Genomic DNA, 14,942 nt, shown 5'->3' with positions numbered 1-14,942 from the left:
AAGTGAACAACTGAATGATTTTGAGCATAAATACAAAGTTGTGCAGCCTTCATCATTATCTAACTCCAGAACTTTATTATCCCCAAAAGAAATCTGAGGTGCATTAGCAATCATTCTCTATTTCTTCTCTCAGCCCCTGACAGCCAATTTTCTCTCTGTCTCTAAAAATTTTCCTATTCTGGACATTTCATATAAATGGGAATACATACAAGACATTACAAAATGCGATCTTTGTATCTGGCTTCTTTCAGTTAAAATAATGTTTTCAAGTTCATCCATATTGTACCATATTATACTGTGTCAGTATGTCATTCCTTTTTGTCACTGTTATAATATTCCATTGTATGGATGTACCATAATTATTTATCAGCTGATGCACATTTGGGTTTCTACTTTTTGGCTACTGCAAATAACGCTGATATGAACATTCAAGTATAGTCTTTTTTGTGTACCTGTATGTCTTCTTTTTTCTTGGATATGAACCTTGGAGCATAATTGCTAGATTTCATGGTAATTCTATTCTTAACTTTTTGAGTAGTTATCAGACTATTTTCAAAAGTGGCCTTATCAATTGAGGAGGATTCCCATTTCTCCACATCCATTTGTTCTTTGCCTTTGTAAAGACAGTGGTTCTACAGGGAGGCAAGTGGAATCTCATTGTGATTTTTATTTGCATTCCTTGATGACTAATGAGGCAGAACATCTTTTCACATACTGATTGGCCACTGGTACTTTCTTGAATATACATTGAAGAAATGTATATTCAAGTTCTCTGTTCATTTTTAAATTGGGTTGTCTGTATTTTTCTTATTGAGTTTTAAGAGCTCCCAATATGTTTTGGACACGAGACCTAATCAGAAATACTTTCTCCATTGTCTTTTCACTTTCTTCGTAACATCCTTTGATGCACAAAGGTTTTTAATTTTGTCAAATTCATCTATTTTTTTCTCTTATTAACTTGTGCTTTTGGTATCATTTCAAAGAATCTATTCATTCCTATATATTCTTCCAGTAATAGAGTAATATACCTTTGTTCTTTATGGTTTTAGCTCTTACATTTAGATCTTTAATCTATTTTGAGTTTATTTTTATAGGTTGTTTGAGGTATGGTCCAAATTTATTTATTCACATGTCAATATTCACCATCTGTTGGTCTTATGTAACAACTTATTCTTTATGTATTAAATCTAACCATTCCTTGAAAAGACTATTATTTTAACATTGAACTGTCTTGGTACCCCTGTCCTTTTGAAAAAAAAAATCAATTGAGCATATAGGACACCAAAAATGCAGGCAACCAAAGAAAAACTAGATACACTAAACTTCATGAAAATTAAAATCTTTTGTGCCACAAGGGATGTTATCAAGAGTGAAAAGTAAACCAACAGGATAAGGGAAAATATGTGCAAATCTGCTAAGATACAAATATCAAGAATAGAGAACTCCTAAAACTCAATGACAACAAAAACCAAACAACCCAATTAAAAAAAAATGGTTAAAGGATTTGAATAGGAATTTCTCTAAATGAATATACACAGGTATACCTCAGAGATACTGCAGGCTGAGTTTAAACCACCACAGTGAAACAAATGTTGTAATACAGTAAGGCATACAATTTTTTTTGTTTTCCATACATATAAAAGTTATCTTTGTAACATACTTCAGTCTGTTAAGTGCACAACAGCATTATACCTTTTAAAAATACACATATTTAATTAAATGTGACATGGAGACAAAATGAGCACATACTGTTGGAAAAGTGGCATTGATAGACTTGCTCGATGCAGGGATCCACGAGCCTTCAATTTGTAAAAAAAAAAAAAAAGCATTATCAGTGAAGTACAATAAAGTGAAGCAAAATAAAAGGAAGTATACCTATGTAAATGGCCAATAAGCACATGAAAAGATGCTCAATGCCAGTAATTATTATAGAAATGCAAATTCAAACCATGATGAGATACTGCCTTCCACCCATTATAGTAGCTGCTATTAAAAATCCCAGAAAACAAAAAGTGTTGGCCAGGATGTGGAGAAACTGGAGCTCTTGTGCACTGTTTGTGGGAATGTGAAATGGTACAGCCACTATAGAAAACAATGGGGTGGTTCCTCAAAAAGTTAAACAGAATAATCATATGATACAAGAATTCTATTTCTAGATATCTACCAAAAAGAATTAAAAGCAGGGTTTCAAAAAGATATCAGTACACACATGTTCATATTAGCATTATTCACACTCGCTAAAAAGTGGAAGAAATCCAAGTATCCACTGATAGATGAATGGATAAAGAACATGTGGTATATTATATGTATATATTCATACATACATACAATGGGATATTATTCACCCTTAAAAAGGGAAGAAATTCTGACATGCTACAACCATGGATGAAACCTGAAGATATCAGTCTGGTCACAAGATACATATTGTACCAATTCACTTACAGGAGGTAATTACAGTATCAAATTCTCAAAGAGAGGAAGTAGAATAACAGTTGTCAGGGCTGGGGAGGTAGAAAATGGGGACTTAGGGTTTGTGGATATAGAAGCTCAGTTTTGGAAGATGAGAAGAGTTCTACAGATGGATGGGGTGATGGCTGTACAACAATGTGAATGTACTTAATCCTAAACTGCACCCTTCAAAACAGTTAAGATTGTAAATTACATGTTATGTATTTTACCCCCTTTTTTCTAATTTGGAAAAGAGACAACTGACTATAAATGTGAGGGTTCATTTCTTTTTCTTTTTTTTTTAAAGATTTATTTATACAAGAACCGGGGTACAGGAGGGTGAGAGGACTCACCAGAGACAGAGTGGGGAACAGAACAGGCAGACTGACGAAATATACTGCTGAGGGGAGCAGCGGTGACACAGGAGAGGTCTGCCACGCCATGTAGGACTCGCCCTGGCCAGCCCGGGATCGAACCCGCGCTGCAAAGGCTGCGGACAGCTTCACAGTGTGGCGCTCAACCGCCTGCGCCACCAGGGAGGCCTGAGGGTTCATTTCTGAGTCATTAATTTTATTCCATTGCTCTATATATCCATCCTACATGTATACCACACATTCCTGATGACTATAGCTTTGTGAAATTGGGGACAGTAAGTCCTTAAAAACTTTCATTTTTATTTCATTTTTATTTTCATTCTTTCTGGTCTGTGCATTTGTATCTGGATTTTAGAATCAGCTATTTACTCTGCAAGGAAATCTACTAGATTCTTGTGGAATTGCACTGAACATGAAGATCAACTAGGATAGTACTTCCATCTTGACAACACTGAGTCTCCCAAGTCATTAATATGGGTGGCTTTCCATTTTTTGGTCTTCTTTAATTTCTTTCAACAATGTTTTTTGAGTTTTTAGAATATAATTTGCACCTCCTTTGAAAATTAATTACTAGGCCTTTTATTCTTTTTTTGATACTATTGTAAGCGGACTGTTTCTTAAATTTCATTTTTGGATTACTCATTTCAGGTATAAAAAATACAGTTGGCGGGCCTCCCTGGTGGCGCAGCGGTTGAGCGCTGGGTTGCAAAGCTGCCCGCAGCCTCTGCGGCGCCAGTTCGATCCCTGGCTGCTCCCTGGCCGCCGGAGGAGGGTCCCACATGGCGCGCAGACCTCTCCTGCTGCCCGCTGCTCCCCTCAGCAGTGTACTTCAGTCCTTCTGCCTGTTCTGCTCCCCGCTCTGGCTCTGGTGAATTCTCTCACCCTCCCGCGCTTCTGACTGTACCCAGTGCATGTATAAACAAAACAAACAAACAAACAAACAAATAAATAAAAACATGCCTCTATAAAAAAAAAATTAAAAAAAAAATACAGTTGGTTTCTGTATATTGATTTATATCCTGCAGCCTTGCTGAGCTCATTCATTTGTCCTAATATATTTTTACTGGGTTCTTTAGGATTTTTCTAGATCATGTCATCTTCAAATAGAGAGAGTTTTCCTTCTCCCATTCAAATATGGATGCCTTTTATTTCATTTTCTTGACTAGAGCCATCCGAATGCTAAGTAGAAGCAGCAACAGTGACATCCTTGGAAAAAAGCAGCAGGTAAAACACCAGCTGGAGATTCAATAAATTAACTATAGACAACACCCCACAGGACAAATCCAAATAAAATGCAAGGCAGAAAAATAAAAAGGAGGAGAAGTCATGGACTCAGAGAGACTTACAAGTCATATAAATCAAATGCAACTTCTAAACAACTACTAACAAATTATAAGGCAATTATAGAATTTGTACACTGTCTGAAAAACTGTTATGAAAGAATTATTGTGAATATTTTAGGGGTCATAATGGCATCACCTTATCTTTTAGAGGTACCCATTGAAATATTATGCTTTCTGATATTGGCTTAAATAATATGGGAATGGTAGAAGAGGTATAGGACAAATCAGACTGGCCATGACAGGGGAAGCCAGGTTATGAGCATGAGAAGGAATTCATTAGAAAAGTCACTCAATTTTTGTACATAATTAAGGTTTTCTATAATGAAAAACTTTAAATGTGTCCTTGATAGGTCAACTGGGAAAGAGGTGATTCTTTTGAAGTTCTAATTTTTAGTATAACCACTCCCCTACTACCCATGGTCTGATGCAGCTGTGAAAGTGTCTTGTCTTATTTTCAACCTGATATTATGAAGGGGAGAGGGACCACCCAAGCCACTATAATCCTTTGATTTCCACTTGAAGCATCCAGTCCCCAAGGGTCCAGCATATGTATCTAGGGAATTAAAGGTTCAATCAACCACGGTTGATTGAGGTGGTTGATGAACCATCAGCCACCTTTCAAACACAAGATTAATTAAACAGGAAGTGAAATGCTACTTCTAAGGGGAAAAATACGTTTAATAGGACATGTGCTTACCTACATTTTATAAGTTTCTGTAATAAACGCATTTTTTGTATTGTGATGAAAATTATAAACAGATACCGAATATTTATGGCATAAATATTCTCTAAAATCTTTATTCTTGGGGCCGCCCTGGTGGTGCAAGGGGTTAAGCACCACACTATAAAGCAATCAACAGCCTCTGCTGGCCAGGGAGGAACACACTTGGCGCAGCAGACCTCTCCTGACTTGCCTGTTGCTCTCCTCTGTAGTGCATTTCAGTCAGTCTGCCTGTTTTGGTCCTCACTCTGTCTTTGGTGAGTCCTCTCACCCCCTGCATCTCCGGCCTGTACCCCAGCATAAATAAATAAATCTTAAAAAAAATCTTTATTCTCTGTAAGAATTGTATAAAAGGAAATGTTTTGAAAAATGAAATGCCCCACTGATGATCTAAAATATCATGTATCTTCTGGTTCCTGCAGACATGCTCCAACATTCAAGTTCAGTGAAGGGAACTCAAATGACAACCATGTGCTAGATAACCCCAAACGTTTTAGATAATTTTGAGCATAAAATTCCTATTTGCTAGTCAAATTTTTGTTGTAATTTTTTTGTTGTGTCCACTGAGAATACTTGCTCTGATACTTATTCTTTACCAAGCCCCCCTCTTATGCTGAGATCACACAGTGCTACCCACAACAAGGCCCCCAGAGCACTTCCCCACAGCAAAGCAAAACCAAACAAAAGCTAAGGCAGTAAAAGGTGCTAAGAGTTGCAAGTTCACACCAGAAATTCCACACTGAGCATCCAGGTGTGGAAGGAAGACAGACTCCAGGGAGGGGGACAAAGAGAAAGAAACACACAGCAGTTCCAGTTCTTCTTTGAACCTGCAAATAAATGAACTGTGAGAACAGTTATCCTCCAAGAGGAGAACTCTTAAGAATCCTTATGTAAGGTGCTTTCGGTCTGATTGGGGGAAAAGGGGCAATTTATAACTAATAGGTAGTATAAACACAAAAGATTATTTTAGGAGTGGAGTAAGGAGACCAATTCAAAAAAGCAAGGAGAAAGGGATGATACCAGCCACTTCTGCCATGTGTTAAAGCTGCAGCTGTGGGGTTGGGATGAGGAGTGCAATGGTTTCCAGAAGTCTTTAAACCTTAGCATTACAATGTAACCTAGTCCTTGAACTACTTGCTTCCTACCCAATTCGAACTTTCCTCCTTGAGAGAGAGGAACACTAACCCACTTCCCTCACCCCGCCCTCCAGCATTAGCATAAGACATTTCCCAGTAACCCTGATAGCTGCAAATCTTACCAGCGGTGCTCACTTCTGCGCGACTTGGATCAAAATCTCAGTGTGCCAAGAGAGGCCGCACCTCAGCCCAGCCCCAAGGCCCCATACCTGGTAAATTGCTTCATCACAAGCGTTCTGAAGTCCCAGATTCACCATCGTATTCTGCAGCGTACGACCCATGTAGAATTCCAGGGACAGATAATAGATGCGCTGGGGAAGCAAAAGAAAGCATCAGAGATTTCTCATCCCATGCCACACACAAAGCAGGTTACAGAGATGAGTGGATTCATAAGAGCACCTACCTGAGATTTTATTTTTATTAACCCCCTACTCCCCAAATGGACTCAACCCTTTCACCACGATTTGGCCAATCTCAATTTTCAAAGGGCAGCCCAACCAGGGGACTTTCTAAAGGAGAGCTCCTGTTCACTGAGGTACTGAGTCCTGAAGGAGATATAAAACAAGCTTCTCTGATGGTGAGGCCAAGGCAGCAATGGGTAATAGGCTTCTAAAACCAGAGTCCAACTGAAGCTTGGCTCAGCTTCTTCCAGCCGTGTGCCCTTGAACAGGTGACCTGTTCACGTCCCTAAACCAGGGCAAAACAGCCCTACTGGGGGTAGTATTTCCAAGTGTTAACAGCTTCTGACACCCTCATCACAGTCAACCCAACTGGATGGGACACACATTTCCTTTCCATCAAGCAGAAGTCAGATTTTGCCAGTTTGGGGCCTTTGGGGATTGAGATTTGTGGTAGTTCTGTGTAAATGAAGAGGAGGCCCACCAGCACTCACTGGGTGCTGAGCAAGTATAAACACCTCCAAGCTCTAAGTACCATGTACTCCTCACAACCCTCTATTTGTCAGGCGACTGGAGGTAGCAGCAGGACCAGGAAGGTGCTGATGGCTGGCTCACTGCTGCTTCCTGCTGTCAAAATTAAGACCTGGGGAAAATAAATGGGGGGGGGGGAGTCTTTTTTTTTTTTTAAGATTTATTTAATTAATTAATTTATTTATACAAGCACTGGGTACAGTCAGAAGCGTGGGAGGATGAGAGAAGTCACCAGAGCCAGAGCGGGGAGCAGAGCAGGCAGAAGGACTGAAGTACACTGCTGAGGGGAGCAGTGGGTAGCAGGAGAGGTTTGCGCGCCATGTGGGACCCTCCTCTGGTGGCCAGGGAGCAGCCGGGGATGAAACTGGTGCTGCAGAGGCTGTGGGCAGCTTTGCAACCCAGCGCTCAACTGCTGTGCCACTGGGGAGGCCTGAAAAAAAGTCTTTATAAAAGAATCCCAATTGATAAATGTAGAAGTTAGGAGAGGAATGGAGAATCTCCCTGAGAACATCATAGTAGTAACCACCACTGAAGGCAGATCAGAGGGCACAGCTGTGAGGACTCAAGACATCTGCAGTGCCCAGTACCTTCCCCAAAACAATTACTCATGACCTGGGTGGTCTTAACAGGTGCCTACCACCGATATCCTTGACTGATATCCTTCACTCCAGGAGGTAGAGCTCAATTCCCCACACATGTAATAAACAGGGTCTTGAAAGGGAAATTGTAACTTCACTTCTAATGGAGAACAACACAAGTTCGTTGGAAGTTAGTTAGCATCCCCAGGTATGGTGAGTGGGGGGCTTCACCTCTGTTATATTCTTCCCCAAATTCATAACCCCAGACTCATCATGAGAAAACATCAGAGTGACCCAAACTGAGGGCTCTTCACCAGGAAAGCAGATCAAAGGACACACGGGCATGCTCCACTATCTTTGCAACCTTGTGTAAATCTAATACTACTTCTAAATACAAAGTTAAAAGCAAAACCAGGCCTTAAAAAGGGCATGTCTGTGGTATGTGTGCAAACACGCAGGTGGTGAGGCGCATGACCAGACTCAGAGGAGGGTGCTGACCCCACTGTGGCTGTATCTTTCCTGTGGGTTAAAACCTCCAAGATACAATTTTAAAAGTCTACTCCACTATGGGTTGCAGAATACAGCAAGGAAAAGGCCTGGACTCATTCTCCTTGGCTCAAGGTGGGCAGCTGGGCGCCCGTGCAGGGCCCTGCTCGTAGGCAAACGTGGTCCTTGCCCAACTATGCTGTGAGCCTGGGTCCATTTCCTGCACGCATGTACTTTTTTTTACACTGCCTTTAGAATTCTGACCAGTTGTTAACCAGAAACATTTTGAGAAACAGTGGCCACTCTCTGGATTTTTACAGCAGCATTCTCACAGTTGCTTCCCATTTTACTGCAGAAGTCTTAAAACGATTCTTCTCATAACCAAAAAGCAGGGTGAGCTTGGTACAAGGGACTCCCAGTTGCAAAATACACAGGCAGGGACTTGAGAAAGTGGGGTCCATGACATCTTACATGAGCAGATTGGAAGGCATAACATTGCTGAGATGGCAGTATTCCCAGCATAGATCTATAGATCATAGATTCAATATAACCTCCATCAAAAGTCTAGTTGGCTTCCTTGCTGGCTATCAGTGAGTCTAATATTCAGAAGCAAATGCAAGGATCTTGGAATGGTCAAATTAATCCTGAAAAAAGAACAAAATTGGAAGGCTCACGCTACATTCAAGCCTAACTACAAGACTATAGTCATCAAAACTATGTGGTACTGACATAAGGATGGACACACAGAGCAAAAGAATAAAACAGAGTGAGAAATAAACCTTCAAATTTATAGTCTATTGATTTTCAACAAGGATGCCAAAAAAATTCAGCAGGGAAAAATCTTTCAACAACTAGTGCTAGGATAACTGAATAGCCACATGTACTACTTTAAAACATATATAGAAATTAACTCAAAATGAATCAAAGACCCAAGTACAAGAACCAAAACATAAATCTCTTAGAAGAGAACATAGAAGAAATCTCTACAGGATTAAGAAATGGTTTCTTTGAACATGACCTCTAGAGAAAGGCAACAAATAACAAATTGGAGGGCCTCCCAAGGTGGCGTAGCGGTTGAGCGAGGCTGCTGGCGAGGGTCCCACATGGCACAGCAGACCTCTCACTCTCTCACCTACCGCTCTCCTCAGCAGTGTATTTCGTCAGTCTGCCTGTTCTGTTCCCCGCTCTGGCTCTGGTGAATTCTCTCACCCCCCTGCACTTCAGACTTTACCCAGTGCTTGTATAAACAAATAAATAAATCTTAAAAAAAAAAAAAAAACAACAAATTGGAGTTCATCAGAATTTAAAATGTTGATACCATTAAGAAAGCAACAACAAAAAAAGACAACCCACTATATAGGAGAACTATTTGCAAGTCATATAACTGATAACCAGTAAAATAAATGGTCTATAAAAGATAATATACCCCCAGTTGTAAAAGATGGTAGAAAATGCCTCTGCCCACTTCTTAAAACACACTGATTATAAGAAAACAGAAGTGACCAGTTGCAGGAAGCAGAAGAAAACTGGCCCTTGTGCCATATCAATACCAAGTGCAGGTGGGGACACAGGTGGCTATTCTCGGCTTTTCTCTGCCTTCTGAAGCCAAGGAAAGGATAAAGCACTTCACACATTCATGTACACACTACAGAACATTCTCATGTGCTCACACTCACAGCAACATATGCACAGCTTCTGGGAACCAGGGAGGCGTTGCTCCCTCCAGGCTGCACACACTAGCCCTTGCCCATATCCAGCTGCAAACAGCTGGTTCAGGGAGTATTCCCTCTACTCTGAGATATGGAGAGGTCTACATTCTGGGAAAAAAAACAAAAAAAAAGCCAGGAAAACAGAAGAGGAAACACAGAGGGCAAAGTACAGTCAGCATTCACACAGGGGTGAATTAATCAATAAGACCATCCAGGAAGCTCAGCAGCACTGATAAGGTAACAAGCAGTCCCAATCGAGCATGAAGTCAAACAAATAAGAGATAAAATGAACAGAGATGAAGGCACTACTGAATGTGAAACAGGAGCAAAACTGAAAACAAAAACCCTGTTAGAAAGTGAACAAATTAGGGGCAAACTTGAAAAGAAGTGGAGAGAAAAACATCCATGTGGAAGACAAACAGTATCTGTGTGGTGTCCCTGAATAAAGAGGTTGAAAAGTACAAAATTTCTATACATATTTAAATCTACAAAATTGAAAGAACATGCATGAAAAAAAAAGCATACGGACTTAATCTTTGACAGCCTTTTTAAACATTTCTGATCATCTGCATGTATGGCTTCTAAACTGTTATCAGATTCCAGTGTCCTTTATATCACACAGCAGTATAATGACTGCACCTGCACAGCCTTGCCAAGTGCCACTGCTGTCACTGCCACTCACGCTCCATTGTGCCCTCCTGACTTGTCATCATTTTGGACATTATTTACACTACACTTGAACGGACTTATCATCATACGGGGTTTCCGTGGCGCTGCACCACCCCACCCTCCATTTGGGCCTGGTGGCCAGTGTGACAGCACACTCACCAGGAGCTCACTATCACATTCCAGCACAATTGTCACATTCCACTATCACATTCCAGCACAATTGTCCAACACATCAGTGATCATGTCTCCCCACATACTTACTTTGGGGGTTCTTCCTAAAGGTTTTATAAAACGTTGGCAAGTCACGAATGTGATTGAGATGGTTTAATTCTGCCTTTAACTAGAAGTATGCACTTTTTAAATTGTTATAGTCTGATCTTCCTTAACCTTTAACTAGCACTATGAAAAAAAAAATGATGCTTTTTTTAAGGGATGAACACTATGGCATAACCTTCGACCCATCCTTACAAGTTGAACACAGATGTCAAGGGTTCAGCAGTTTATTTTATTCTGCAATAATGCTGGGCAACCTTCTGTCAGGGGGTGGGGGTGGGTAGGAGCAAGAAGGGTATTTGGGGTCTCAGAAAAAATGAGGTGGGCCAGCTCCAAGCCAGGCACCACTGCAGACCTGGCTCTGTTGGGCACTGGGCTTAGATTTGTGGCTTGTCTCTTCTTAAGTGCGTGACTGAAGAACTTTTAAAGTTTCTTCAAATGGTTTTGTTTTCCCCAATTTCTCTAGTTTTCTTAAGATGGTTCACAGTGAAAACTACCAGACAGAGGGCGCTGGCTGGAGCAACCAATCAAGGAGACGCACAGATGCCTGAACCCTGCACATGAAGTCCCCAGAGCCCCTCCCCTACCTGTGGCACCACATCCATTTGGGGGACCAACAAGGTGCTAGGCTTGGACTCAAGCAATGGCAGCCACTCAACAAGTCAGATTTTCAGGGAGAGTGTAGAACCTAATTAGCAGGGCGGCAGTTCTGGAAAAAGATACCTAAAGGCATTGGCTTTGTCTGAGTAGAAGTCTGGGCTCTCACCTGCAAAGGGCCAGTTCCTTAGTGGCCCCAAACTCTGCTGTGGCAGCCAAAGGCCATCCCACACCTTACCTGTTCTCTCCACCCCTCTAGTCCCATGGGCTTCCTGCCTGCCATCCCTGTTCAGGGTGCTCTGGTGGGAGAACGAGACTCACACCTTCTTCAGCTTGACCACAGGAACCCCTCGACCTCTCTATACCAGCCTAGTGCCTGGGGTATTGAACTGAGCTGTTAATCTTTCTTGTAGGATCCTTTCTTGCATTGCAACTGTAACAAGTGTTAAGTAGCCCAGAGGAAGCCTTTATTATTTATTTATTTATTTTTAAAGATTTATTTATTTATTTATTTATTTAGACAAGAACTGGGGTACAGGCCAGATGCGGGGGAGGGTGAGAGGATTCACCAGAGAAAGAGCGGGGAACAGAACAGGCAGACTGACGAAATACACTGCTGAGGGGAGCAGCAGGCACAACAGGAGAAGGCTGCAGCACCATGTGGGACCCTTGCCAGTGGCAGGGGATCAAACTGGCGCTGTAGAGGCTGAGGACAGCTTCACAGCGCTGCACTCAACTGCCTGCACCACCTCAGAGAGGTCCAAGCCTTTACTTTTTGAATTAAATTTAGTTATTACATGCAAAGCCTACACTAATGGGTAACATCATAGAAAAGCATAAATGAAGCTCTTTTGCACAAAGAGATGAAAATATGATCGACACAAATATTACACATATTAGACTTCTAAATATTTATCTTAGGTATTAATAACTCTACCTATAGAGTCTGAGTTTATTATCAAAAGGTAGAGGGTTTGTTTTTGCCCTTTACATAGCCAAGATAAATAAAACTGAACTTTCAGAGACCTCCAATTTCTTTTCCTTCTCTTAAAAGTGTTTTTAATTGAGACTGTTTAACAGAAGGGTCTGAATGCCCTGCAAGAAAAGAAAAGTAACTTTCCAGTACACAGGGCAATAAAACAGATGTGGGCAATCACTTTCTCCAAGGGAAAAAAAAAAAACTGATTCTCCAGGCAGATGTGGCCAGAGACTTGTCATCCTATACCCAGGGAAACACAGCAATGCTCCTCTTGTCTATTACATTCTGTCAGCACCCCACATCTTAACACACTGGCAGCCACATGTCAGTGGCGAAGCAGACCGTGGTGCCCATGACTCACAGCTGGCTCCCTGTTGGGTAGGACATAGCCTGCCTTGATGTGACACAGGGGACTCTGGCTCAATAAAGAGGTTGGTGAATAAAGCATTCCACCTGCTAGATCCGGTAGGCTCCCCAGCCTCCACAAAGCAGTGGGGCCACCTCCCATGTGTCAACCATAGCCCTCATAGTAGCCCAGCAAGAGAGAGATCAGGAACAGCTTTCTAAGACCACAACGTGTTGTTTATACAAGGATGCCAAGCATTATCTCCCATGTTTCTTAAGTTCCCAACCTAGGGAGTCATACTCAAGTTCTTTCTTTTAAAATTAAGTGCCAGGAAAACGTGGCTTTCCATTGGTGACAGATTTTGTCTCAGTGTGGATCACAGATTTCCTACTTCACTTCAGATACTAATACCTTGGTTTAGAACATTGGTCATGTTAGCTCCAAGTCAACTTTGAAAAAAAAATAGTAAAATTATAGAATATGAGAACTTACAGGGATCTTAGAGATCACTCAGTTATGCAGGAAACAAATTTATTCTACATTCATCACATTTTTACAACCCTTTGCCTTTCTCTTTTCCTTCTATTCAGCTCTATAAAATATTCATTCACTCCCATCCCAGAGCAAACAACCGTGGAAATTGCCTCATCACTGAGAGATAAGCCCAAGTTTAAGCAAGTTATATGCAGTGATCTGGACTATGTCAAACTGTATTTATAGCCAGTGTCATACTAGTCAGCATTATAAACAGAGCCACTTTCACCTTTCATTTTTTTTAAAGATTTATTTATTTATTTATACAAGTACTGGGTACAGTCAGAAGTGTGGGAGGTTGAAAGAATTCACCAGAGCCAGAGCGGGGAACAGAACAGGCAGACTTGATGAAATATACTGCTGAGGGGAGCAGCGGGCGTGGCAGGAGAGGTCTGCACACCATGTGGGACCCTCGCTGGCAGCCAGGGATCCGGGGATTAAACTGGCACTGCAGAGGCTGCAGGCAGCTTCGCAGCCCAGCGCTCAACCGCTGTGCCACCAGGGAAGGCCCCACCTTTCATTTTTAAACAAGTTTTAAGGCTGAGAAAAAGATTCATTTAAACCAAAATAACATATAATTCCTATTCCAAAAGATCCTGTCAAAGACATAATAGAGCAAACTTTTCTATTTTCCAATTACCTTTTTAAATTTCTGTAGTCAAGTGAAGGACTTTGCTGCAACCTAGGAACCCTGCTGTTTATTTGCTTCATGCCTTAGAATGTGTGAGTTTCTAAATGGCTTAAAGTCTTGTTCTGTTTAATGAAAAAAAAAAGTGTAATCTAAAAAGACATAGTACATTCTCTCAATTTTCTTATTTGTAATTCTTCTAAATGGGATAAGAGGAGCAGCAGAGTGAGATCCAGAGATGACAGCACCGTGTCAAAGCAAACCTCCAGGTTTAACCATGTGGCTGAAGCTACAGAAGAGTCTCCCTGATTCTTTAGAAGCCCACAACCAGATTTTCAGAAGTAAAGGAGAATCAAGTGTGCAACTTACCTCCAATGGGTCAGAGAAAAAATATATTTATGTATCAAGAGAAAAGGATATAACAAACGTGTCAAGATGTTTTATGTTTGGGGAGTCTGGGTGAAGAAGGAAATTCTTTGTATTAGTCTTCTAACTCTAAAATTTGAAATCATGTAAAATAAAGTTTCAAAAATTATTTTCAAAGGGCAGAAGTGAGGTTAGTTACAATACTTCATAAGATAAATGGGTCTTTGCAGTCATCCACAGTATTTGTTTGGGTCCTCCAGAGAAACAATATCGATAGCATAACTATAGGGCTCTATTTTAAGGAGTTGGCTCATTTGATTGTGAAGGTCCAGGGCCGAAATCTGAGGCCAGAGACTGAAGGAACTCGGAGTTGTATCTGGAGTCCAAAGGCAGTGTGCTGGCAGGATCCCTTCCTGCTGGGGAGGGTTGAGGGCCTAATTCTTTGTATTAACCCCTTCAATCGATTAGGCCCACCCAAATTATGGAGGGATGTCTGCTTCACTCAAAACCCCACTTTTTGTTTCCTGCATAACTGATTCAAATGTTCATCTCATTCTAGAAACACCCTCACAGAAACATCCAGAATAATATTTGACCTGGACTGATCTGGGCACCTTGGCCCAGCCAAAACAACACAGAAAATGAACCAAAACAGCCAGTCGGAGGAGAGATCAGACTATCCACTAAAAAAGTCATGGCACCTACGCTGAAGGGCTTCTCAATCTCATAAAATGACTTAACTTCATCTTCCACTTGGCTAGCTGCCAGGATAATCAGCAACAAAAACCATCCTTAGCCTCTAGCCAGAGAAAACAGCTTTGAGCTA

The 14,942-nt window shown here is 41.2% G+C and overlaps 1 protein-coding gene across 3 annotated transcripts in view; it reads right to left on the bottom strand.

Moving 5' to 3' along the window:
* Positions 1 to 14,942, bottom strand: part of PYGB (glycogen phosphorylase B) — a gene marked incomplete at its 5' end in the record, with an annotated part of 53,377 nt that overhangs the window by 34,009 nt on the left and 4,426 nt on the right. The window contains one exon of one of the 3 annotated variants that reach the window (XM_084247883.1): positions 6,232 to 6,333. The exons of the other annotated variants lie outside the window; for them this stretch is intronic. Within the exon in view, the coding sequence (XP_084104009.1) occupies positions 6,232 to 6,333 (102 nt within the window). The remainder of the gene's footprint in view (positions 1 to 6,231; positions 6,334 to 14,942) is intronic. 3 annotated transcript variants of the gene reach the window in all.

This window comes from Talpa europaea (genome assembly GCF_964194135.1).
Source record: "Talpa europaea genome assembly, chromosome: 11".
NCBI lineage: Eukaryota > Metazoa > Chordata > Mammalia > Eulipotyphla > Talpidae > Talpa > Talpa europaea.
Note: the sequence above shows the minus strand (reverse complement) of the source record. Positions and strands in the feature narration are given on the sequence as shown.